The sequence below is a fragment of the Callorhinus ursinus genome, unplaced genomic scaffold (genome assembly GCF_003265705.2).
Source record: "Callorhinus ursinus isolate GAN/ISIS: 27379988/994484 unplaced genomic scaffold, GSC_fseal_2.0 scaffold25, whole genome shotgun sequence".
In the NCBI taxonomy this organism is placed as follows: Eukaryota; Metazoa; Chordata; class Mammalia; order Carnivora; family Otariidae; genus Callorhinus; species Callorhinus ursinus.
The window spans coordinates 21,275,705-21,301,345 of record NW_027397087.1 but is presented as its reverse complement, the minus strand read 5'-3'; the positions used below and the strand labels follow the sequence as shown (position 1 = coordinate 21,301,345).

The window sequence follows — 25,641 nt, the reverse complement described above, 5'->3', positions numbered from 1 at the left end:
TGCCTTTGGGCTTTATCCGAAAGACAGTATGAAAATCTTAACATTTTAAAGGAGTAATATATAAAATTATCATTTCAGGAAGACCACTGACAAGTGGGGAGGTTGAGATACAATGGCAGCTTTTAGAGTCCGTGTGTCTACGGTGGGGCTCAGACATTTACTTTTTTAAAATTTTGCTTTAATTGCAGTGCACCCAACTTTTTGAGAATTGCTGACTTAAAAGAATTCTTTAGTAGGGCTGTGAATTTTACTGATTCAAACTGTTTCTCTGGTGTTGTGGCTGGTAGTCTTTTTCTCATTTGGGATACATGTCAAACTTGGTCTTCCTTCAAGTTGAGTAAACAAAGAATTAAACTGGGGCCTAATTTAAGTGGGCTCCTTGATTTGAAAAACTCACATATGCTAAAGTTGTTCCAATTTAGCAATGTATATAACTTTATTTTGAAATGTTGTCTTTGTTAATTTCATCACCTGAGCTATTAGATTACTTTGTTACAAAACAAGTGCTAGGAACTGTTTAAAAAACTGTTTAATGGAAATTACCAAGAGAAGGATAGGAGATAATAGACATTAAATATCTCTGATTGGGTTTGGTAACCCACAAATTTTGGAAGGTTATTAACAAAATAAAGCACTGGTAAGTCTCGGGTGAGATGGAGCAGCAGTGAGAATGTGAGCTTATAGAGGAGGTTAGAATCTTTCACATGATGAAAAAGTATGCTTTTAGGCTTCAGCCAGTTTTCTTTATCCCACTTCTTTTTCCATATAGAACGGGTTTTCCAACTACCCAGTCACTTAAACCAGAAACCTGGGAGTTATCCTACCAACACTCTCTCCCTCCTCTATATTTGGTTATTCGGTTCTTTAAAAAACAATCTTTCATGTCTTCTAAAATCTTTTCACCCCTTCCCTTCTCCTTTGTTCCCTCCCACTCATCAGTCCTGGTTAAACATAGGTGCTCCTCTTCTCTGGGGAGTGTTGTGCTGATGGCTTGTATCCTGCAGGTCTAGGGCTCTTTGATTGCTTCCTCATCTTAATACATGCACTTTTAAAGATTCATATCTGATTTTCTTTTAATATTCAACTCATACTAAATTAATTGCCTTGCTTAGAACTTTCATATTTAATTTTTTCTCCCTTTGTTTTTGCTCTGTAATGCTTTTTCTGTTCTTTTGGGGAATCCTTCCAGTGTCTTTTTTTTTTTTTAAGATTTTATTTTATTTATTTGACAGAGAGAGAGCACAGGAGAGGGAACAGTAGAGGGAGAGGGATCATTTATTTATTTTTTTTTAAATGGGGAAACAGTACATTTTGTGTTCTCTTTAAATTTTGGTAACTAATTCAGGTAAAAAAAAATGCTCTCTTGCATGTCTTAAACATTGCACCCTCATTTATAAAGCCTTTTTTGACCATTCTTTCCTCCTGCTCAGTCTTTATGTAGTCTCATATGTTAACCCATAATTTTCAGATTGTTATAAAAGACTTCAAGTACAAATAGTAACATATCAAAAGGTTTTTTTAAACTCATAAAACTGGTTCAATGAGGAATTGGGAGTTATATAGTCCATTTAATAAGGAATGCTGAAATAAAATTTCTAAGACATAAAAATTGGTTAATACCCTGTGGGGTATGCAGACTTTAGCCTTTGGGGTAATCTCTACTGGAAAGAAGACATTGCACTGTAAGAGTTTACCTTTAAATTTATAGTTATAAACTGCATGGGCCCTAATCATTTATAAGTAGTAAATCAAGTAATTGAATGACTTCAGGTGAACTTACTAGAAAGTGCTCTAACATGACAGTAAAAGTCATACAATCGTCTTTATATCTTATTTTAGCTTTTGAATAATTTGTTTGAAAACATGCTAATTTTTATATCGTTAGTGACCAAGCATCTTCTCATTTTATTTTATTATTATTTTTAGGGGGGAGTAGGGGCAGAGGGAGAAAAAGAATCTTAAGCAGGCTCCATGCCCAGCGCGGAGCCCAACGTGGGGCTTGATCTCATGACCCTGAGTTCATAACTGGAGCCGAAATCAAGAGTCTGATGTTTAACCGACTGAGCCACCCAGGTGCCCCAGCACCTTCTCCTTTTAAAACATTAATTTTTCTGGAATCACTAATGGAAGATTTAGACCTTGTTTTTTTTTTATTTTTTTTATTTTTTATTTTTTTAAAGATTTTATTTATTTATTTGAGAGAGAGAGAATGAGAGACCTTGTTCTAATTTGAACACTGGTTCCATATTAAATTGTCTGCAGTAGAACTTTCTGTTAGAACACCAACTATCAAGTTGGATTTATGTGTTCTCAGTGTATGTACAATAATAGAAGGATTTATAGGACTTAAATGTATAGAACAAAGCCAGTAAGATACCATTTAATTAGCTTGGTCTTGAAGTTTAAATAGGAGTTTCAGATAGAAAGGGGAAAACAAACCAGGTAGAGTGACCAGTAGTATATGTGCTGGTTTAGGACTTAAGTTTAGGTTTAGGTTAAGTTTAGGTTATTATTGTCAATGACCACAAGTTTCTAACCATCTCTGGTCTTTTCCCCCCTATTTTAATTCAGGTGAAGTATTTATTGCTGATACCGTTATTTTCATAAAAACTGTGATCATGTTTCTTCCCTGCTTGAAAAATCTCAATTGCTTCATGTTGCCAACACAATAGACTTCATTTTGCTTGGCCCGGGAGCTCTTCCACTCCCCTATTTGGTCTCTCAACCCTTGATTTACCCACACAGTCAAATTGGCTTTTCCTTTCCCTTCAGTTCTGCTTGGCCAAATCCTACATTTTCTTTCAGATTCAGCTTCTTTATTCCTACCGTATGACTGTCTGTACTATTCTAGCTCAGGAGGATGTCTTAAAAGTTTGGTTGTGTTTGTTCATACAGGTATGCAGTTATATGTCCTGCATGATAAATCTATGGTTGGGTTGTCTCAGTTGCTACCTAGAAAGTAGGCAGTAAGCCATATTTCGTACTTGGGCACATACAGTGCTTCCTATAGAACTTTTTAAAAATGTACCCAACATGACAACATGTTTTTGTATTTATAGACCTGAAAAATGTCTGAAAATTCCAGTGACAGTGATTCATCTTGCGGTTGGACTGTCATCAATCATGAGGTATGCTATTTAATACTTTTTTTTTTTTAAGATTTTATTTATTTATTTGACAGAGAGAATCACAGCGAGAGAAGGAATACAAGTAGGGGGAGTGGGAGAGGGAGAAGCAGGCTTCCTGATGAGCAGGGAGCCCAATGCAGGGCTCCATCCCAGGACCCCGGGATCATGACCTGAGCCGAAGGCAGACGCTTAACGACTGAGCCACCCAGGAGCCCCTATTTAATACTTTCTATAAGGACATTTGTAATACTACAGTATATCACCTGGGTGTTTTGAAGGCCAGTATTTTTCTACATTGAAGCCTGAGGTTCCACGGTCTATAGCTTGGACATTTTCCCACCCACATTAAACTTCACTGCTGAAAACTCTTCATGAGACAGTGTCTTCTGCATTATTGTACGTTGCTTTACTTGGCTTTGAGACATTAGGCAAATTATTTATTGAGGGTTTATTTTTGTTTAGGCCCTGTACTTTTACCTACATTTTCATAGAATTTATACAACCTCTGTGGTATAGATTATTTGCATTCTCATTTCGTAGTTGAGAAAACTAGAGCTTAGAGAAGTTAAGTAATTTGGCCAAGATTATGTAACTAGAAAATATCAGAGCCTGCATTTAAGCAGACCAGAAAGGAACATGGGGAACATGTGTTCTACTTTGGATATGTTATGCTACCTTATGTTACTAACAGAACTGGATTGAAAAAGGACTATGGCTAGAAGGCTTTCAAAAGAGTTTTATTAAAGAAGTATGATGTTATATGACTAGTATATAATAAGCATTAATTTATTTTCCACACTGGTAATATATGTTCATTGTGGAAAAATCATAAAAATACTGATGAGTAGAAGCAATAAGTTAAAAATCATCTGTATCTATTTAAAGTTTCAATGGATTTATGTATAGTTTTCCTATTTGTTTTTAGGATCTCTTAGGCCTTGACTTGTTTTCCTTGATTAATATAAATTTTAAGTGGTAATTTTTTAGAATGACTTTGATAATTTAAGATTTAGACAGTTACTCATGTCTTCTTAAAATCAACATTAGCTAAAAAGCTATTTTTTTCTGCAATAAAATTTGAAAATTTAATAGCAGCTGTACCAATTGAGATTGGGGTGGTTTCTTTTTTCTTTTTTTAATAAGTGATTTTTCTATTTTTAACGTGTTTTCTACATAGCATAGATCAACTCCCATAGCAATAACTTTTCCTTCAGGGATAATTAACAGTATAGGAGTAAGGAAGCTGTGGGAGTCTTACTTGGGATTCTGCACTGTGAAGCAAGACAGGAACCTCTCTGGCGCTTAGCCAAGTATGTCATTAGAATATTCGGTATTAGAGATATCTTGTCACAGAGTAGATCATATTTGTGTTTTTATCCCTCTTCCTTCCGTATCTAGTTTTCAGGTTCTACTGCTAATGTCTCTTACATGTGTTCCCTTTTCCTTTCTTGTTGCCACCATTCTGTTTTAGGTCAGCATTGGCCTCCTCTGTAGTCCCCAATTCAGCCCTCACCTTGCCTGTTTCTGTGATTTTCCTGCCACTTTAGGCAGCCCCAGAATCTTAACGTTCAGAGTTCTCTTTAGGATTCAACTCAAAACCTACTCCTTTGATGAATTCTTTTAATTTTTGCTGTTTTGAGTTCTATTCATTAGGAGAACTTAGACCTTTCGATTACATGAATCAGTAAACTACAGAAAAGATTGGGAGAGGGGCATGGGGACAAGCAGAAAGAGCTTAGTGGCTAACTTTATTTTGCTAATGAAGATATGAGGAGAAAAAACTGTAAGATCCACTGTTTTATTACACAGAAGACAGTCTGACATCAAAGTAGGAAGGACAACCTTGGAAGAATAAAGAATACTCTATAAACTTTTATAGGGAAAGTTTACTCCATTAATCCTATAGGTTCATTTTAATCCTTGCCCTTAGACTTTTTTATTTCTACATTGTCATAGTAAATAGTTATTCGCATGTGGAAATTTCTCTGAATAGGCTGTAAATTTGAATTTTGGATCTGAACTTTTTATACCTGATAACACATAGTGAAGTGCCTTGCATAGTACCTTCATAAATGTTGAGTAAAAGTAAAATAATAGAAATAGCTAAAGTTTAGTTTAAAAACTTACCCTCTGGCATCAAATTTATTGCTTGGGCTTATAAATAGAGTAGAGCATTTGACTTTTGGCTTACTTCTCTTAGAATCCAAGCCTGCGATTCCATTCTGCCATTTCACTGCCATAGGCCTTTATGGACTAAATTGAATAAAAGGTAGTCAGATTAGATACTGTTCCCTTTGGAGAATGGCAGCATCTAGGACTTTTGACTGGTGGAAGTATCTACACGTAGTCATATCCAGCTTTGAGCAGCTGATAGATATCTAACTGATTATTGCTTTTTCTGTAGGGGTCTGATATAGAGATGGTGAATTCTGAACATGGTACAGCCAGTAACAGCTGTGAGCTCGCTCCAGAATGTACATCTTTAGAGCAAGAGGAGCAACAAGTATTGCAGTCAGAGCAGGGAGGTAAGATACTAAAAAGAGTCTGATTTTTTTTTTTTTTTTTAATAATAGGATATATGAACGACAGTATGAATCTTGCCTTTTTTCTAGGTGGGCAGCCTTTCTAGCTAATCTAAATGATCAGGTCACTGAATGACTAGAATATTAGTGTGGATTAGGTAGTGTTACCAACCTGCCCAGGGGTTTGCTTATTTGCAGCTGTAGTATATATTTGGGCCTCCGTATAACTCTTTCATACTATAAGTGTAACCAGTAACTAAATATTACTAATCTAGTAATAGATTAGTATTAATTATTAATTAATGATTAGTATTAGTAATTAGTATTAATTAATGATTAAGACTAGTGATATACAAAATAATCATAAGGTATTTACTAAACTCAGATTCTCTAGTTATCATCACACTTCAAATTACTTTTGATTAGAGGTGGTAAAAGGCATTTAACTGCTGTACTCTTCATTTTTAAATTACCTCTTAAACTTTTTTTAAAAACCGCATTAAAATGTAAACAGAACATTTCCTCAGGAGAATAAAGTGGATGTGTCATAGCTAGAAATACGATAGATTATACCTGTTAATCTTGTTTTCAGCCTATGTATTGATTATTCTCATTTGAACAGTGATTCTCATCTTTGATCAGTCAGAGATCTCCTTAAGAATCTGAAAGTTGTGGATGGTTTCTCCCGAGAAATACACATACTCACATATGTAAAAGTACTTCCAAACTTCCTTGGGAGTCCTTGGACCCAAGTCCATCTTTGTTGAAGAGTCTTAATTTCAGATTAATATGCTGTTAGGGACTTTGTAACACATACAAATGGGGTAGTTTTTCTTGTTTTTTCTTCTGTTTTTTTGGAGGGGCTAAATTATATGAGAAAAATACACATTCATGACAGAAAAAAATGATGAGCAAAAAAAATTTTAAGTCACCTTTAGTTCTTTTTACCTGGCAGTAACTGCTATTAGCATTTGGTGTGTGTTCTTTGCTATGCATAAAATTTATGTTTATCATATTGTTTTAATTTCAATTAATTTTATAGCCTTTTTCATTAAAAATATAATTTTATGACCTCTAGTTTTTTTGTACATTTTTTTCTTTGAGGAGTTTCTTATAAAATATCTCCGCTATAGTGACATTTTCTTGTTTTTCTGTGTTCTTTTGAATCCTTGTTTTATATAGTCCTTTTTATTGCAAAGAATTCATAATTTGAAGCTATAGTTTTGTTTCTTATGTTACTAGTCATTAGAATAGTGCTACTTTTAGAAATTCAGGAAATGTACCATCAGATGTCTGAAAATTGGTTTTCCATAATAACAGGTTTTTACAGACACCCTGGATTCAGGACTTTGGTATTGTAAAGTAGAGATTATGTTTACTTAGAGATTTATGTATTTTTTTTTAGTAGATACTAAATGAATTCAGTATCTAAAATTATCCTGACAATTTCAAATAAAGATATTTGAAATACAGAGATCTTTTTAGCAACAGTTTGCAGTTTCAGTTTAAGAGAAATATTTCCTAGGAATATTTTTATCTATTGCTATCTCTACTGAAGGAATGAATTATTTCAGTAAAGAAAGTGTTATATAAAATAATTAAAAAATGACATTTGGGATTATGTTGAAAATACTATATATAAATCAATTGCCAGAGAACTTTTTAGCAATGGTAGTGTATGTGATATTTAATTAAATCCACTTTAAAAAATTAGGACTAGATTTTATGTACTCAGATTATAATCTGTGTGGACTACAAAAACTCAGTTGAGCGTAATTGATTGACTTGATCTTTGCTTTATATCAGAGAGTAGCCAGAATGGCACAGTGTTAATGGGAGAAACTGCTTATCCAGCTTTGGAGGAAACGAAGTCAGCACTTGAGGTAAACTTGTGTTGTACTCTGTGGACATACGATAAGCAATATTCCTTAGTGAATACTAAGGAATAATTTAAGCTTCCATTTCTAGTTGTGCATTCTTTTCCTCTTTGAATTATAAACAACTTTTATTAAAAATTTTGATTCCACAGATTGGTCACTTTTATGATTAGAGTTAGCTTTTGTCTTACAAACTCCTAAGTGAGATGTCTTTTAATTTACCAAAGTAATTACAAAAGTAATTTCTATTCATTTACTCTCTAATAAAATTTTTTTTGGGAAAGAGATTGCATTCTTGAATTATATTGAGAAATTAATTTATTAGGGTTTATCTAAAAAGGATTCGTTTTTAAATTTGAGAACAAACTAAATCTTGTTTTTTGATGTTTTACTTGACTTCTGGATAAAACGAGATGATTTTTACATGGCATAGCTGTTGAAGTTTATTACTTATATAACCAGAGAAATTTGTAATCAGTCTTATGGGCTTCCCAACTACAGAGTTAGGCTCAAATAAACCCATGGAATTAGTGAGAAATGAATCCTCTCTTTTTCTGTTTTCCTTGGTTTTTAAAGGTGAGTTTGTCAACTTCTGCAGCCTACAGTGATTAGGCACACTGATCTAATGCCTACAAGGATTAGTTTGATCTAATTCTGAGAGAATCGCCAAGGGGTTTGATGGTGTTTTCATACTAAAAGATGAGCCTGCTATTGTAATCTTTGTCTTTTGGGCAGGACTCCTCTATCTTTTATTTTAAGCCAAAATTACCATACTACTTAAGTACTGTTGTATACTTTGAGCTACATAGAAAATATAAGGGTCTTAAATAATTGTTAAATTTACTGTCTTTAAAATTATTCCTCAGAGAGAAGAAGAAAAGTCATCTGAAGACAATGTCTATTTTGGAACTGTCAGTGATGATTCTGATATTGTTACCCTTGAGCCACCTAAGTTAGAAGAAATTGGAAATCCAGAAGCTCTAATTGTTGAAGAAGCACAGAGTCCAGAAGACTTTAACATGGGCTCTTCTTCCAGCAGCCAGTACACATTCTGCCAGCCAGAAACTGGTAAGAGCTGTGTAAAGAATACACTGATAGAGACTCAAGGTCTCCTATGACCACATTTTATATAATGGCCAAGTTTTTAATATATTTGAGATTTTTTGTAAAATCTGCTGTTCTATCTAGTGTTTTCTTAGATTGTAGGTCCTAGAGCAGAATTGCTATAACAATAAATACCATCTTTTATTAAGTAAACGATGAAAAAAGATCTTCAAGGAGCTTTGTTATTATCTGAAACACTCTGAAATGCATTTGATATATTTTAGATATTTAAGGGTGGAAGATTGAGCCATTATAACTAAAAGCAGGAGAAAGTTAAGATTTCTACTTAAAATGGTACAAATTTTATATTCTAGAAATTGTGAAAGAAGCTTCTTATTGAAGTCTGTTAGATCCTTTCAACTATTAATTATTTAACAAACATTTATTGAATGCTACTTAATGTGCTAAACAGAGTTCAAAGAGCTGGCAGTACTTCAGTATCCCAAAGCCCCTGACCTTTGTATCTTTCATTTTAGATTGAGTTATGAAACTGTGCCTATTTTAAATCATGTTATTAACGCACTTAATGCCTACTGTTCAGACAATGATTTGGAGGTTAAAATGTGAGTTCCTGAGCTAATTCCTTTCTATATTTCTTTGACTCAGCTTAAGGGATGTATATAACATCTTTCAAGGTGGACGTAAATATTTAGACACAAAGTTACTGGGAAATAAAAGAATCAAAGCTATCATTAACTCACAGTTATTAACCAACCCTTGTAACTCAGGGATGAATTGAGAGAAAGACAAGTTGGAACACTGCTAGTGATTCCAAAATTTCCTCATTTGATGCAAAAATAAGGACGTGTTTATTTCAGGTCATTTTCTTAGAGTTTACCATTCTTTAATACTTATATTTGCAAGAATCAGACAATGGAATTTGGTTGTTCCACCTCAAGCTAATAAAATGTCAAGTAGAGATTTTTACCTATCTCATTTAATGGCAAGTTATTTTCAATTAGTGTATCAGATTGCCTATAAACAGCTTAAAAACACTTTATTCAAATATTTAAATACTCATCTGGCATTCTCAGTGGTCAGCCTTTGCCAGAATGGTTTATATAGTGTATTTATTACGAGGACTAACAGATTGACTTTAGAATCTTTTTTGTTTATCAAATTTTATTTGTTTAAATCCAGGATTCGCGCTGTATTCAGGTAGTCTTCTTTCTTTCCTTCTTTCCTTAATTTTTTTGGAAGACTATAGATGCTGGTTTAATTTGAGAATATTCATGGGCCAGAAAAAGTAGTCACATTGAAGCAGGAGTATTGCAGAAGGGTCCAAGCAGACATTTAAGAAATTGATCCTACAAACTTAATTTTTTCAGGAACTTGGACACTCCAGAGCGCATTATTCTGGTTTTTATCTCCTTTCTGAACTTGGACTTCTTGGGGATTTTACAGTTTCAGTTAAGAGAAATATTACTAGGAGTATCTTTATCCATTGCTGTTTGTCCTGAAGAAATGAATTATTTCAGTAAAGAAAGTGTTACATAAAATAATTTTAAAAAATTGAAAATATATAAATCAATTGCCAAGAGTCTTCATTCTCTCTCACCTATTTTTTGGTTTGTTAATCCCCTACTACCCATTGCCTGGGTATTTTGATTTTTCCTTTCCCTTCTTCTCCATCTCTGTAGGATTTCAAGTTTTTTCTTCTTCTAAATTAGATTCTTGTGGCAATATACTCTTTGTTCATTTAAGAAAGCTATCCACTACCCCCGTACTGGACTCTCCCCCAAGAAAGCAAAGTTGGTAGTTGTGGAAAAGTTCGTATTGCATATATGTTTTTTTTAAAAGGCGTGATTGTTCAATTTTGATGGAATACAAATAACAATGTTGAGTGATAATTAAAATAAGTATTTTCAATTCTCTTTTTCCTTTTTAGTCTTTATAATAAAGCTTTATACATCTTTTTTTCCTGTTTATTCACAAAAGAAAGGTGGTGGGAGAAGCTGTGGAAGATTCCTGAATGCATAAGGGGATGGGATGATCAGCTGAAACCCCATGTTCCTAGTCAACTCGCTTTCCAAGGTGGTGTGACTAAATCCGATCAGCTTTTCTAGAGCTGAGTGTGCCGAGTCACATTTACTATTTACTTAGTGCTTTAAAGATAACTGTTGTCATCTCTGATACTCTAAACTGGTGTTCAAATTGATCTTGTAATAAAGCCGGCTAAGCTTATTGCATGCCTTTGCCTTGCCTGCATCTTGGACTATGGGCCAAATTAAGCTTTGAAAGAAATTTAAAAATCAAAATATTTTAGCTATTGGATGTATGGGTTAAAAAAGATGGAAGCATTAGATAGGATATTAATTTATTAATATGGATTAGGCCAGCTTGTTTACTTAGAATCATAATGAAGGTAGTACGCTAACATAGAATTAAATTTATTTAAGGAATTTTGACAAATGGTTTGTTTTTACATTTACCCATCTTAAAACCTCCAGCCATGATCTTGAATGCCTTTGTATTATGTAATGCTTTGTTTAAGTCTTCCTTTCTTTCTCTTTGTCCAAGAAATGTAACCTCACAGCTGAGGCGATGGCATCTGGGAAAAACTAGTGATCAAGAATAACCAGATAAACATGATGGGCATAAGGGGCATGACCAAAAGATTACTCAGTGGCATTTGTATCTCTAAATATTAGGATTATTCCTTCATTCAGTAGTTCTTTTTGTCTTTGTGTGTGTTGTTGTCGGTGTGAAAGTTAACTGAATCCTCTATGGCCCATCTTTAAAAAGTGCTGGCTGCCCCAAGTCACCAGCTTTCCTGTGGCATGGATAGCCTGTCGTCTGAAGAACTGTTTTGCTTTTCTGAAGCATGTATGTTTGTTGTTGGGAGCTCTTTGTATCAAATTGAGGTTCACAATTTATCCTTACCTTTGGTGCTTGCTTTTTTTTTTCTTTCCTTCTAACTGGCCTGTGGAAATTATTACTGAGCCATCTAACTTTCGGTGTCAACATGTAGTTTATTGATTGATGGAACAGTGTTAACAAGTTCTACATTTGAAAAAAACTGAAGGTGATTTTGTTAGTGGATATATTGCCAGGACTTAAGATTTCTTACGGATTTTTTTGTTGTTGTTATTTACTGTTCTTTTCATAAAGGAGCAGCACCAGACTAGTCCTTACTATCGGAGATAGCTGTTGTGTCACTTCCTCATGCTGACATATTTACTAGAGGGTAAAATTCATAACCTTCTAGTAAGAGTGGCAGTCGAAGGGAAGGGCTCATCTGACTTCTGGAAACCTGTGTTAAACTATAGTGCTTTGAACGTTGATTGTGGACTCAAAGGATGGAAATGAAACTAGGGTCCAGATACACCCAAGAAAACTTTTGGTAGTTATTGTACTTTGTAAGTCACAGGAACTGTTCATATACCTCCCTGTGTTCCTTAAACAGTTGAGCTTAAATTATGTCTATTTGAAATTGAATGAAGAGAGTTTTTTTTTCTTTCCAGAAATAGTATCTGTTTATGGCTCTAATAGCAAAGAAATTTAATAGGCTATGAGAATGATTGTTCTAACAGTGTAAACTATAAGAGAAGTTTAAAAAATAAAACCAGCTAGACCCTCAAAGGCACAGAATATGATTAATAGATTCTTATGTATCACAGTTGAAATCTTTTATGTTTTGGCTTTATGTTGATAAACCTGAAAACTTGATTTTTTATTTGTGTTGTTTTTGTTTTTGGCTGTCTTATGTAAAAGGGCACGTAGGGATGGCATTGATTATTCTAAATCATATTTATTGGAAAAGCTGTTCTAAAATTTTTAATATTTACATTTTTCTTTTTAAAATAGTATTTTCATCCCAGCCTAGCGACGATGAATCAAGTAGTGATGAAACCAGTCATCAGCCTAGTCCTGCTTTTAGACGCCGCCGCGCTAGGAAGAAGACTGTTTCTAGTTCAGAATCTGAGGAACGGCTACTCCCCGAACAGGAAACTGAACCCTCTAAGGAGTTGTGTAAACGCCAGTTCAGCGGTGGTCTCAATAAGTGTGTTATACTTGCTTTGGTGATTGCAATCAGCATGGGATTTGGACATTTCTATGGTAAGTGTTTGAAAATTTGTTACATGTAAACAAATGGTGTGTATGGGCACTTGGCTAAGAGAGGAATTCTGGGATCTGTTTTTAGTGTCATCATTAAATATATGTCCTTGGAAAGCTTGCAATCTATTTGAGCCTCAGGTTTCTCATTTGGAAAATGGGGATAGTGCTACCTATCTCACTCACAAAGCTGTTTTCCCTTAGGTTAGGTGGTATTTAAGAAATGTAGGGATTTTTAGCATGCATGTTTGTTTATTTTTTATTTTTTTAAAGATTTTATTTATTTGAGAGAGAGAAAGAGCGAGGGAGCACAAGCAGCAGGGAGGGGCAGAGGGAGAGGGAGAAGCAGGCTACCCGCTGAGCAGGGAGCCCCATGCCAGGACCCCAAGATCATGACCTGAGCTGAAGGCAGATGCTTAATGACTGAGCCACCCAGGTGCCCCTAAACTTTGCTTGTTATTATCCTTACTAGTGTTTATGTCTATTATCTTTAATGCAAAGCCTTTAAAAGCGTCTTGGATGAAAAGAGGAAGGAATTCCATGTGGTATAATTTTTCACTGGGGAGCCTAATCAATGAGTCTTATTTAACATGTCTGTTTGTACAAAGATTAGACTGTTTGAGAACTGAACATTTCACACTCATTCACACACTCTGTATTAGAATTTTGAAAAAACACTTAAACGTTTTAGATCTTGTCAACTTTACAAATTTAAATTTGCCATACATGAAGTACTTCTAGGTTTTTGCTGATAGGATCCATAATTTAACTTTTGGAATATTCCTGTTTTGTTAGTTCCCCTTTTCAACAATGTCTTCCTTGTGCAAAAATTGAAGAGTTACATGTACCCTTTGTTAATTTGTGGAAAAGATACATTAAAAACATACATAGTTTAATGTTAGAATAAACTTAAGACAATCAACACTTGTTAAAGTCAGAGTCGGTAAAATGTATTTCTTCTTACTTAACTTTATATTGATAAAAATGAGCTTTTAGACTCCTGGTGGATGCCTGTTTGAATTTAATATTGAGATACTATAATTCGTATCCTCCCTTGAAGTTTATTGTAATGAGATTTGACTTGAAATAATATGCTTACTTTTGTTTATTATCTAGCTGGAACAAATGTATGAATGTATTTTTGAGAGTGATCTTTTTCCCCACAGGTAAACATGGAGGTAACAGAGGAGAAGGTCTCATCTTAATCTTTTTTTCTTACTAAAAAATTTGGACAGTGATTTAATGTTGATCCAGATTGCATTAAAACCCCACCAATTGCATGACCTTTAAGTATTTTGTAGAACAATATAGAGAGGAGCGCTCTCAAAATTGAGAAATTGCTGCTCTGTTAAAAATTTTGGTTACTTGTAAAATTTAATGATAATATCTAATAAAACATTTTCCTATACTTTTAAAATTATCTTTTCAGAATATGAAAAGCCTGGGTAATATGAAATAGTTTTGCATGGTGATGAGATTGGCTCAGTGAACATATAAAAACTGTTAGTTTTTCAAGGTCACTGTTTAAAGGACATCACGTTTTTTTCTTAATTCTGGCACTGATCTCAACACTTTAAGAGCTCCTTTGAATTGATTTCAGAGCCAGTTTGAATTTCTCTTGCACCGTGAAGTTAGTCATTGCATACTCTATAATCAATCGTTTGCTTACTAATTATTTAACAAAAACATACTATTTAAGTGAATTACTCAGAACATTCGCCAACCTCAGCTCTTTATAAATTTGGAGAATCAGATCTATCCCAGAAGGAGGGGAAAATTAGCAGGATTGAGGGTAGTAAAACAGATTACTACAGGTATTTGGTACTGCTTCAGGTATAAAAGTTAAAAAAAAAAAATCTTCGTGTGTGAAGCACCTGTTTTCCTGATGCTTTCTTTACATTGTAGGCTATCTATATTCTAAATCAACAGTGGAGTTCAGTTGATTCAATTTTCTCATGGAGTTACTTTAAGTATTGATAGGCTAAGGCTCTTCAGACACTGTAACAATATATCTACAGTGCTGAGTTATGTAGCACAGAAAAGAATCATAGCTCAAAAGCTATACTTACTGTCATCCTGGAGGTGGTAGGATTTGAGCAGAGTCTGGTCTTATGCTTATGCTAGGCAGAAGGAAAGTGGAGCATTCCAGCAATGGAGAACCTGATAACCTGAAAGTAAACTTTGCTGGGTTTGGGAGCAAGGAGAAGACTGACTGGACTACAGCAGAGTAGATAAAATAGAAATAGTGGAGTAAAACGTTGGAGTGCGTGGGCTGGTGTTATGTTGTAGAACATCTTGGAATCTGGGTAAGAGTTTGATTTATAGAGTAACCTCATGGAAATTTTAGAGGAAAAGAGCAAGGAGGCATATGGTATGGGAAAAATTAAGACAGTCAGTTAAGAGGGTTTGTAATCCTACTATTTGATCAGGGCCAGGGCGTTTACAATTATAGTGAAGATGGGGATGGAGAGAAGGTTAGTGACGTAAGGGACACTGAAGTAATGGAAAACATAACTTTGAGCCAGGTTACTTGTGATATCGGTGGTTTACTTTTTAAATTCCAAGAAGTGTGCTAGCTGCTTTATTTTGGAATTGGGGGTGTTTCTAGGAAAGTTTTGCTAGATGATAAATAGATGGTGAACACAGTTTGGTTGTTTTTTGTTTTTTTTTAAAGATTTTATTTATTAGAGAGAGAATGAGAGAGAGAGAGAGAGCACATGAGAGGGGAAGGGTCAGAGGGAGAAGCAGACTCCCTGCTGAGCAGGGAGTCTGATGTGGACTCGATCCTGACACTCCAGGATCGTAACCTGAGCTGAAAGCAGTCGCTTAACCATCTGAGCCACCCAGGCGCCCCAGTTTGGTTTGTTTTTATCCAACTTTATTCTAGAATGGTTTAGGGCAGGTGTTAAGGTTCGATTTTTTTCATGAAGCCTCCCTCAAAATTGTGCCCAAACAGGCAGGTGGATGTATTGGCCAGAAGCTCTGGTAAGATTGGACTCAGAAGAGAAATCTTACAGCAGTGATAACAAAAACTGGGTTTTTATGATTAAGATAGGCAGATCTGTAGACATGACAAGAAGGCCAAAGATTGTACCTTGGGTGGTAACACTTTATAGTTAGACGGCTAAAGATGTAGGGAAAAAAGCCCCAATAGTTATTAGATAAAGGCCACAGAGCCAATATATGTTATGTGATAGTACTGCAAATTCAGATCTCAACACATAGTTTTAGGTTATTTTCCAAGGGGTAAAGGAATTCATCCTGTCAGCATTTTGAAAAGAAAGAGGTTTTCTGTTATTCTGGGAACTGAAAATGAATTTTCAACATTTAAAAAAATCTGAGATTCTTTTGAGTAATATTGAGGACGAATTTGCCATGCTTTTATAAATTGGAAAATTGAAAGAGAGGAAGGGAACCTTAACAAAAGAGTATCATAGCTGGTAACAGTTTGTAATTTGGCAAAAGTTTTCTTTAGTGTTTTTCAAGATTACTGAAGAAATTGAAAGTTAATTTTTTTTTAGTAGTAGGGGAAGAAATAGTAAGCTATCATTACATCCTTTCATTACAAAATCCTGTGATATCTTAATAATAATAGTATGCCACTTGGTAGATGTTAAGGTCAAGGTTGCCAAATGCCTTTTGCCTTATTTTTGATTCAGTGTGTGTGTGTGTGTGTGTGTGTGTGTGTGTGTGTGTGTGTGTGTTTTTCCTCTCTCATGCATGAAGCATGTAGCAGCATGTGAACAGCATGTCTTGGCAAATTAATATTTTAGTTTTTAGGGTGAAAATATAGGGAATCCTAGTTGGTTTAAGATTTATCACCGCAGGGATGGGGGTGATGGTACTCTAGTACAGACCTAACTAATGCAGAACTCTTATTAAATGATTTGGCTGTGAGAATAGTGAGTAATCACAGCCAGTTTTTTCCTTGTACTTTATGGGCTGTGTTACATCATTTACTAGGCAAAATATAGTGAGAAAAAAGAGACGTTCTTATTTTTCCTTATTGACTTACATCCTGTCAATAGATTCCATGGTTTGTTTCTTTTCCTGTTGAAGACAGTGCTTTATGTACCGCAACAATCTCTCAAAAACAACAAACTTGAGTGCCCTCGATACAGTAAGATTAAAAATATTATATAAGCTTTTTAAATTTTTTTAAGAGTAACGTACGTTGGCTTGTTTTAGTCAAAAGGATAGTGAACTGCTTAAATGTCCCTTGGTGTATGCTAAATAAAAAAAGTATATATATTAACCTACTTGGACTGATTTATATTAACATCCATCCACCACCATTTGATGAATGACACCATGAGATTTTACTTAATCTTTTGTTTATATAGAACTGTGAAATGCTGGCCTTAAAATGATCCTATCCAGACTAATCAAATATATACAGATTAAATGTTTTATTATATGTTTTAAAATATTGGTCACCATAACATTTCTCATATGTGTGTGTGTGTGTGTGTGTGTGTGTGTGTGTGTGTATCCCTAATAAAAATTTTCATTTTTCAGGCACAATTCAGATTCAGAAGCGTCAACAGTTAGTCAGAAAGATACATGAAGATGAACTGAATGATATGAAGGATTATCTTTCCCAGTGTCAACAGGAACAAGAATCTTTTATAGGTTATAAGGTATGTACTACTAACAAACTTTATAAAAAAGAATTGTTAGCCAATAATTATTGGACTGTTCAGTTACAAGTACAAAGCAGATTAGTGAGTCAATAACAATAATGCTGTAATTGTTGATTACTTACTATGTCCAAGTACTTCACATTCAGTATTTCTCTTCTTGCTTACCATAGCCCTGTGAATTAAGCAAGTATTAGCTTCATTTCATAGATAGGAAAGAGGTTCAAAAAAGTTAACTTTTCAGGGCGCATGGGTGGCTCAGTTGTTAAGTGACTGCCTTTGACTCAGGTCATGATCCTGGGGTCCTGGGATTGAGCCTCGCATTGGGCTCCCTGCTCAGCAGGAAGCCTGCTTCTCCCTCTCCCACTCCCCCTGCTTGTGTTCCCTCTCTCGCTGTGTCTCTCTGTGTCAAATAAATAAAATCTTAAAAAAAAAAGTTAACTTTTCCGAGGCTAGCAATTGGCAAAGCTGAATTTATCTGACTTCAAAGATGTTATTTCTAACTACTATAATTAACATTATTTTTAATTAATAATATATATAGAAAACATTATTAACATTATTTTTACAGAACTAGCAAAACATTTTCAGTCTGTGAGAAAAAGGAGAGTTTGTAGCCTCTCTCTAAGATTTTTCCCTGATCAAGGGAAATAATCAGCCAGTACTTTTTCTTCAGTTTCTTGTTGGGTGTGATGGAAAAGAGAGCATGTTATACTTGCCTCCCTAAATTCACGTAATACCATCAGGACTGTGCTGTCCATTAACACCTGTGTGGGTTTATGAGGACCAGTGTAATTGCTGGTCTCCTCTCTGGTTCTTCACAAGAAGGGTATAGGGCTTGTAGAAAAAACGCAGGGTAGAAAAGTAAACAGTTCCTTTTTCCTTCCATTCCCCCAAATTTCCCTCACAATTGATGTATTCCTTATAGGGTTATGATTATATTTCTTTAGAAGACAGAATCCCACTTGACGTCTCTATTATGTCTTTTTTCAGGCTGGGACTACGGATGTTATTTGTAAATAGTGTAGTTTTTCCTACCTTGATCAAAGGATGTTATAAAAAGAGTAGGCATTTTCTTCTTCACCACCATGTTTCTGGTTCCATAGGATAATGTTGGCTTTTAGGAGACTGACTCTGCATAGATCTCTATTGAGTCAGTTCTTGTAGGCCTTTTACCTCCAGCTATTAAATGTGGTTTGGATTTTGAAGCTTCATGGGAGACCTGCCAGGATTTGCTTATCAGGCACTTCAAGATTATGAAGTTTACTGAATGCAGAATATACCCTCCAGTCATTCTGTGGTCCCTTGTGCTTTTGCATTTAAAGATAATGCTACATTAGTCTGTACTACTCCATGGTCCACTTCATTCATTCATTCATTTATTTATTTATTTATTTATTTATTTATTTATTTATTTATTATTAACATATAATGTACTATTTGTTTCAGGGGTACAGGTCTGTGATTCATCAGTCTTACACAATACACAGCGCTCACAACACATACCCTCCCCAGTGTCCATGGTCCACTTCTGTTGGGTACTCGAAACTTGTTTTCTCTCCAGATGAAATGATTATAATGAAATTTTTAAAACAAATTTCTTTAGAGAGAGACAGAGAGTATGAGCGGGGTGGGGGGGCGCAAATGGCAAGGGAGAGAGAGACTCCTAAGCAGGCTCCACGCTCAGCCCCAACTCGAGGCTCAGTCTCAGGATCTTGAGATCATGACCTGAGCCAAAATCAAGTTGGATGCTTAACCGACTGAGCCACCCAGGCACCCCTGATTATTGTGAAATTTTAAATTTTAATTTGTTCTTTGACGACTAATGAACCAGATAGTGAACTATCCATTTCAGATGGTTATTTTCAAGTGGAAATACTGTCATTTTACTAAAGGACATTTTTCTTTTGTTTCTATATACCCGATTTTTTGGTCTGATTCAAATGGGATAACTGTAATGTCTGTGGTAAATTAAGTAAAATTTTAGGATCATTTGCTGATTTATATATAACGTATTTTAACTGACTGGATAATATCTATAACCATTAGCCTATTTAAGCATATTGTTTAGTTTCTTTCTGTTTTGGTGAAAGTTTGTTACAAATATATATGTTGAAAGAGATATTCAAGGCTATTTTGAAATGCAGCAAAATTTTGTAAACTAATTGAACATGGTTTCCTCTCTTTCAAGGGTGCTTACTTCAGAGTTACATTGCTAATCTGGTGATATTCTCTTCAGAAAATTACTTGAAATCGGAGAAATTAGTTATAAATGTTACCAAGATTCAGTCCTCTAAGAAGTGCTGAGAGAACTTGTAGGACTTACCTGAACTTACTTTGGGATGTTAATTTGCACAGGGTGAAGATCTTTCAGATAGGGGCGCCTGGGTGGCTCAGTTGGTTAAGCGACTGCCTTCGGCTCAGGTCATGATCCTGGAGTCCCGGGATCGAGTCCCACATTGGGCTCCCCGCTGGACAGGGAGTCTGCTTCTCCCTCTGACCCTCTTCCCTCTCGTGCTCTCTATCTCTCATTCTCTCTCTCAAATAAATAAATAAAATCTTTAAAAAAAAAAAAGATCTTTCAGATAGGACTAAGATTATTGAAATGTTTTCCTTTCAAAGAGTGCCGAGAATATAAATAGAATTTTTTGAATCCTCAGGTCATCTCTAGCTTATAATTTTCCTTTTTATAAAAGATCATCTCCTTCACCCAAGGGTCAGAGAAGCCTTTAGTCCTGCCCAAATTCTCTTTAGGAGACTTCTCAGGAGAGATTGGAGTTCTGTAGTCAGAAGATAGACCGGTCTCCTTTTCTCCTGACTTGTAAGTGGGCCTAGAAACCATTAAGGCTTTCATATGATTATGGAAAATAATCAGTAATCACTAATAAACACTAATCAGACGTACCCCTAGCTCTATTTTAGAAATCTTACTAGGGATAAACCAGGCTCTAGTTCATTTTTTCCAGTTTTTAAATGCTTCCAGCGTGCTGTTGTTATTTTGATGTAGCTCTGTGCTGTGCACTTTCTTGCATATGAACCTTGTATTTTCTGAAATTTATGTATTGAAATATATATATATATATATACTCTACAAATATATATACATACTGCATAAAGGATAGTCTATGCCGAAATAGATACTAAAAATTTATGAGTATTGGTTACATAGGATTATGTCTTAAAGATTTGAATTGAGCTTTTAAATGAAGTATTTGACATTCTTCTTTCAAAAAATTTAGTCTTTGAAGGAAAACCTTGCAAGATGTTGGGCCCTTACTGAAGAAGAGAAGACGTCCTTTGAAACTCAGAAAAAGAACCTTGATACAGAAAATCGGTATTTAAGAATATCTCTGGAGAAGGAAGAAAAAGCCTTATCTTTATTACAGGAAGAGTTAAGGAAACTAAGAGAACAGATTAGGATATTGGAAGATAAAGGGACAGGTACTGAATTAGTCACAGAAAATCAGAAACTTAAGCAGCATCTGGAAGAAGAAAAGCTGAAGACACACAGCTTCCTTAATCAGAGGGAGACTCTTTTGGCAGAAGCAAAGATGCTGAGGAGGGAACTGGAGAGAGAACGACTAGTAACCATGGCTTTAAAGGAGGAACTCCAGCAGTTAAGCTCGAGTGAGTCATATGGCAACCCAGACTCTCCTAATGTATTGACTGAAAAAAAGGAAATAGAAGTCTTACGGGAAAGACTCACTGAGCTGGAGCAGAAGCTAAACTTTGAACAGCAGCGTTCTGATTTGTGGGAAAGACTGTATATTGAGGCAAAAGATCAAAATGCAAAACAAGAAACCGATGGAAAAAAGAAAGGGAGCAGAGGAAACCACAGGGCTAAAAATAAATCAAAGGAAACATTTTTGGGTTCAGTTAAGGAAACATTTGATGCCATGAAGAATTCTACCAAAGAATTTGTGAGGCATCATAAAGAAAAAATTAAACAGGCTAAAGAAGCTGTGAAAGAAAATCTGAAAAAATTTTCAGATTCAGTTAAATCCACTTTCAGGCATTTCAAAGATACCACCAAGAATATCTTTGATGAAAAGGGCAATAAAAGATTTAGTGCCACAAAAGAAGCAGCAGCTAAAAAACCAACAACAGTCTTTAGTGAATATTTACACCCACAGTATAAGGCACGTACACAAAACCAGAATAAAGGCCCTACTCTGCAAAGAGAGGGAAGGAAAGAAAAGCCAATTCACTTTGAAGAATTTAGAAAAAATACAAATTCACAGAAATGCAGTGCCGAGCATGACTGTAGTGAAAATTATGATTCTTTCAGAAAGTCTTGTTCTGGTGTATTTGAATGTGCTCAACAGGAATCCATTAACCTTTTTAATATGAAAGTGTTGAATCCTGTAAGGATAGATGAATTTAGACAGTTAATTGAAAGGTATTTATTAGAACAACTGGATAGTTTTCATCATTGGAAAGAACTTGATCAATTCATCAATAAGTTTTTCCTAAATGGTGTCTTTATACATGATCAGAAGCTCTTCACTGACTTTGTTAATGATGTTAAAGATTATCTTAAAGACATGAAGGAATATCAAGTAGATAATGATGGAGTGTTTGAGAAGTTGGATGGATATATATATAGACACTTCTTTGGTCACACTCTTTCCCCTCCATATGGACCCAGGTCGGTTTACATAGCACCATGTTATTATAATAGTTTTTAACATTTATAGATTGGGTAGCATTTTTATCATTTTAACATCTTGGAATGTTACTATCCTTAAAGTACTTTTTGTAAAGGAAAAAAAAGTGCTATTTGTAAAAGTACTTTATTGCCAGAGAATTTAGAATAAATTAAGTTGAAAGATACAATTTTAAGTTAGTAGCTACTACAAACTGAAAATTTCATATGATCAGTTTGACTTGAGCAAATAGTTTAATTTCTGCCTTAAAAATGAGCTAAGGATATGCAAATCTTCTTTTAGCCTCTTGTTTTTCATTCTAGTTTATACGAAAAGATAATCGTTTTAAGTGAAATGATTTTTCTTTGGTCTTTTATTTATTTACTCACTTTGGGAAGCTAGGATGAACAATACAGATTTCACTCTGAAATCGGAAGAGCTCATAGGTAACAATTTGGATTGGCCCCCTATTTGTCTATTCCATTTACCAACTAAATTATGATACTTAATAAGTTACTATTGTTCATAAAGGTAGAGGCAAATTTAGTAAGCCACAAGTTATAATGTGTGTGCTTTATATACATAATTTCTAAAAATATCTATTGCTTATCAACTTTATATTCTGTAACATGAAACTCGCCTAATCTTCAAATGTTAGCTTTACTTTTTATCTTTGAGTTATATTTATCTTTTTTGAATAAATGTAATGTGTCTATAAAATAATGAGACTGATTCTGATGTCTTCAGTCTTTAAATATCTAGTGCCTAAATGAGCAAGACATTGTGAGGCTGCCCTGACAAAACATGAAAAATTCTTGCCATCAAGGAGCTCACAAGCTTTTGGAGAGTTAGGTAAATAAAAGAAATGAAATGGAGGTGTTGGAGGCACATTGTGTATGGCGGCCTCAGCCTGGAGATGTTTGGGAAGGCTTCAGGAGTGAGGTGGTTTTGAACTGAACTTTAAATTGGTTTTTGAAGGTGAATTGGGAGTTTGCTAAGCAGATAGAGTAGGATATTCTCTCTCAAAGAGAACTTAATTTGCGTAGATTTGGAGATGTGGACAGGCCACTTTAAGGAGGCAAGGTAGTGCTGGGGTATGAAAAGAAAAGATACAGATCTTTTTTTTTTTTTTTAAAGATTTTATTTATTTATTTGAGAGAGAGAGAATGAGAGACAGAGAACACGAGAGGGAAGAGGGTCGGAGGGAGAAGCAGACTCCCTGCTGAGCGGGGAGCCCGATGTGGGACTCGATCCCGGGACTCCAGGATCATGACCTGAGCCAAAGGCAGTTGCTTAACCAACTGAGCCACCCAGGCGCCCAGAAAAGATACAGATCTTTTGTGAAGATCTGAAGGACCTCATTTTGTGCTAAAGGATTTGCCTCATTGCATTTTGGATCACTGGCAACAGTGTGGAGGGTTGGTTGGAAAGAGTGAAGCTAGAAGCTAGCCGGTGGTCTTTGAAAAAATACAGACATGAGCTGATGAGTATCTGAACTAGGGTAATAGTAGGAGTGGGAAGGAGACAGATTTGAATAATATATAATAAGTAAAATTGGTGGTATTTCTTGTGAAAGAAAAGTAGAAAGAAACAATTGCAGATTTCAGGGTTGGGTCATTAGTTGGATACCGGCATCACTAAGATAAGGGATACCAGATGTTTTGGGTAAGGGGAATTGGAAAAGAGAATTGTGCTTGTAGGTACCTATTGACAGCCAAGTGTAAAGAATTAGTTGGCCATTAGTTACAGGACTCTTTCTAGCCCAGACTGTGTGTGTGTGTGTGTGTGTGTGTGTGTGTGTGTGTGCGCGCGCGCGCGCGCGCGCACGCACGTATAGATCGTCTAGGCTGGGGGTGTTTTATCAGACTGCTGGGGCACACTAACACCTATGGGGTTATAGAGAAAGAAGGCTGAGAATACCAGAGTGTGATGGCAAGAAAATCCAAAGATCATCTCAAGTGAAAAGAATATATAAGTGTGTCAAATGCTTTAAACATTAAACAAGAGACTGGATTTCTTGGTTGGGGAATTGGGTGGCCATGAATGGCATTATGGACTGTTTCAGTGAGGCAGTGACAGAAGCAGCCTGATCATACGGAGTTTGAGGAAAGCAGTAGAAATAAACCTTCTTTATGAACCTTAGCTGTGGCTGTAGGAGAGCAAAAAGAAAAAGAGACTTTCTTTAGTTTGTAAGAGATATATACATATTCCAGCTGAGGGGTGAAGCCAATGGGGAGGGATTGATTTTGAATGAGAAGAGAAATAATGGAAACACATCTCATTATTTTATTGTCACATTTCTATTTAATCTGTTGAGTATTTCCCTTTTTTGCCACTATAGTATATTTGTCTATTTTTTCTGTAGGATAAAATTATAATACTGAATCTTTTTGGTATGGTTGTGTTAGGATTATACTTCAGATTAATTTAACATCCTTTTTCAGAGTGTTCAGATAATAGATTAATGGAGAAAAAAACATTAAAATTGTTTCTTGTTTAAATTTAACTCTAACATAGATGAAAAATGTGTTTACTGCTTTCAGTCGACCAGATAAAAAGCAACGTATGGTAAATATTGAAAACTCCAGGCATCGAAAACAAGAGCAGAAGCACCCTCAGCCACAACCTTATAAAAGGGAAGGTAAATGGCATAAATATGGTCGCACTAATGGAAGACACATGGCAAATCTTGAAATAGAATTGGGGCAGTTACCTTTTGACCCTAAATACTGATCATCATGATTAATTTCAATTAGAAAACGGTAACAGAAACATGGATGCTTTCTACAATGTTTGGTGTTGAAACTAAAATGAAATTTCAAGATAATGTCTATCATTTCTAAGTATCAGTTTGATGACTGTTATTCAGAAGCATCAAGCAAAAGCTTACTAACTTGCATTTTCCTTGTAGTTTAGCTTTGCTGAATTTTTTTTTGGCACTGGAAATGTTCAACTGTAGTTTCAAGGAAGCCAGGCATGCAACAGATTTTGTGCATGAAATGAGTCTTCCTTTCAGCGTATGAGCTTAAAGCAAGCTCAAATCATATGACAAAGTGTAATTAACACTGATATTTATGTTAAATTTGCAGTAGAGCTTGAAAAAAGAACATTGTGATGGAATTTCATCTTTAACATTTTATAATCTTACACTTGCTTCTTGTCTTTTTGTGGGTTCAAGAGCCCGTTGACTTGTGAAGAATTTGCTGCCTTCTTATGAGCTTGCTGACTTGTTCTCTTGTGAAATTTCTTGCACATCTGAATATTGTGGAAGAAACAATAAAACTACACCATGAGGAAAACTAAAGGTCTTTATTTAAAATCTGGCATTTGTATTAATATATTTTATACTTTGTGATATTTTTCATACATTTCCTCAGTAGTGATATTTGGTAAAGCAGTTCAGTGGTTTTTTGCTAGTTCCACAAATCTTACCCAGTGTTTACAGGCATATTTATGCAGCATCTGAATGTCTGTACCCAGCAATGTCTATTTCTTTAGGAAAGATTTAAACACAGTTCAGAATTTCATCTTCTGTTGAGTGTCCCGTTTAATTTCCGTTCATAGACATATATGTGACTTCCAGTTTGACCTTCTGGCAAGTGAGTGTGGAAGAACACAGCAGTTCTCTCATAGTTGCTTGAAATTAGGAAAGCACTTATTTCCTAGAA

The 25,641-nt window shown here is 35.1% G+C and overlaps 2 protein-coding genes across 9 annotated transcripts in view; one reads left to right on the top strand and one right to left on the bottom strand.

Moving 5' to 3' along the window:
• Nucleotides 1–25,641, top strand: part of CCPG1 (cell cycle progression 1) — a 56,438-nt gene that overhangs the window by 13,686 nt on the left and 17,111 nt on the right. For 2 of the 6 annotated variants that reach the window (XM_073877033.1, XM_073877034.1), the window contains exons 2-10: nucleotides 3,060–3,128; nucleotides 5,533–5,653; nucleotides 7,457–7,533; nucleotides 8,394–8,595; nucleotides 12,439–12,690; nucleotides 13,854–13,880; nucleotides 17,206–17,327; nucleotides 20,567–21,975; nucleotides 24,517–25,277. In XM_073877033.1, coding sequence (XP_073733134.1) covers nucleotides 3,069–3,128; nucleotides 5,533–5,653; nucleotides 7,457–7,533; nucleotides 8,394–8,595; nucleotides 12,439–12,690; nucleotides 13,854–13,880; nucleotides 17,206–17,327; nucleotides 20,567–21,975; nucleotides 24,517–24,706 — 2,460 coding nt within the window. In that variant the 5' untranslated portion in view covers nucleotides 3,060–3,068 and the 3' untranslated portion in view covers nucleotides 24,707–25,277. Of the gene's footprint in view, nucleotides 1–3,059; nucleotides 3,129–5,532; nucleotides 5,654–7,456; nucleotides 7,534–8,393; nucleotides 8,596–12,438; nucleotides 12,691–13,853; nucleotides 13,881–17,205; nucleotides 17,328–20,566; nucleotides 21,976–24,516; nucleotides 25,278–25,641 lie in introns of those variants that run through there. The other 4 variants (XM_073877036.1, XM_073877035.1, XM_025884533.2 and 1 more) reach the window with 4 other exon arrangements.
• Nucleotides 25,268–25,641, bottom strand: part of PIGB (phosphatidylinositol glycan anchor biosynthesis class B) — a 37,272-nt gene continuing 36,898 nt past the window's right edge. For all 3 annotated transcript variants that reach the window (XM_073877038.1, XM_073877039.1, XM_073877040.1), the window contains exon 12: nucleotides 25,268–25,635. In XM_073877038.1, coding sequence (XP_073733139.1) covers nucleotides 25,498–25,635 — 138 coding nt within the window. In that variant the 3' untranslated portion in view covers nucleotides 25,268–25,497. The remainder of the gene's footprint in view (nucleotides 25,636–25,641) is intronic.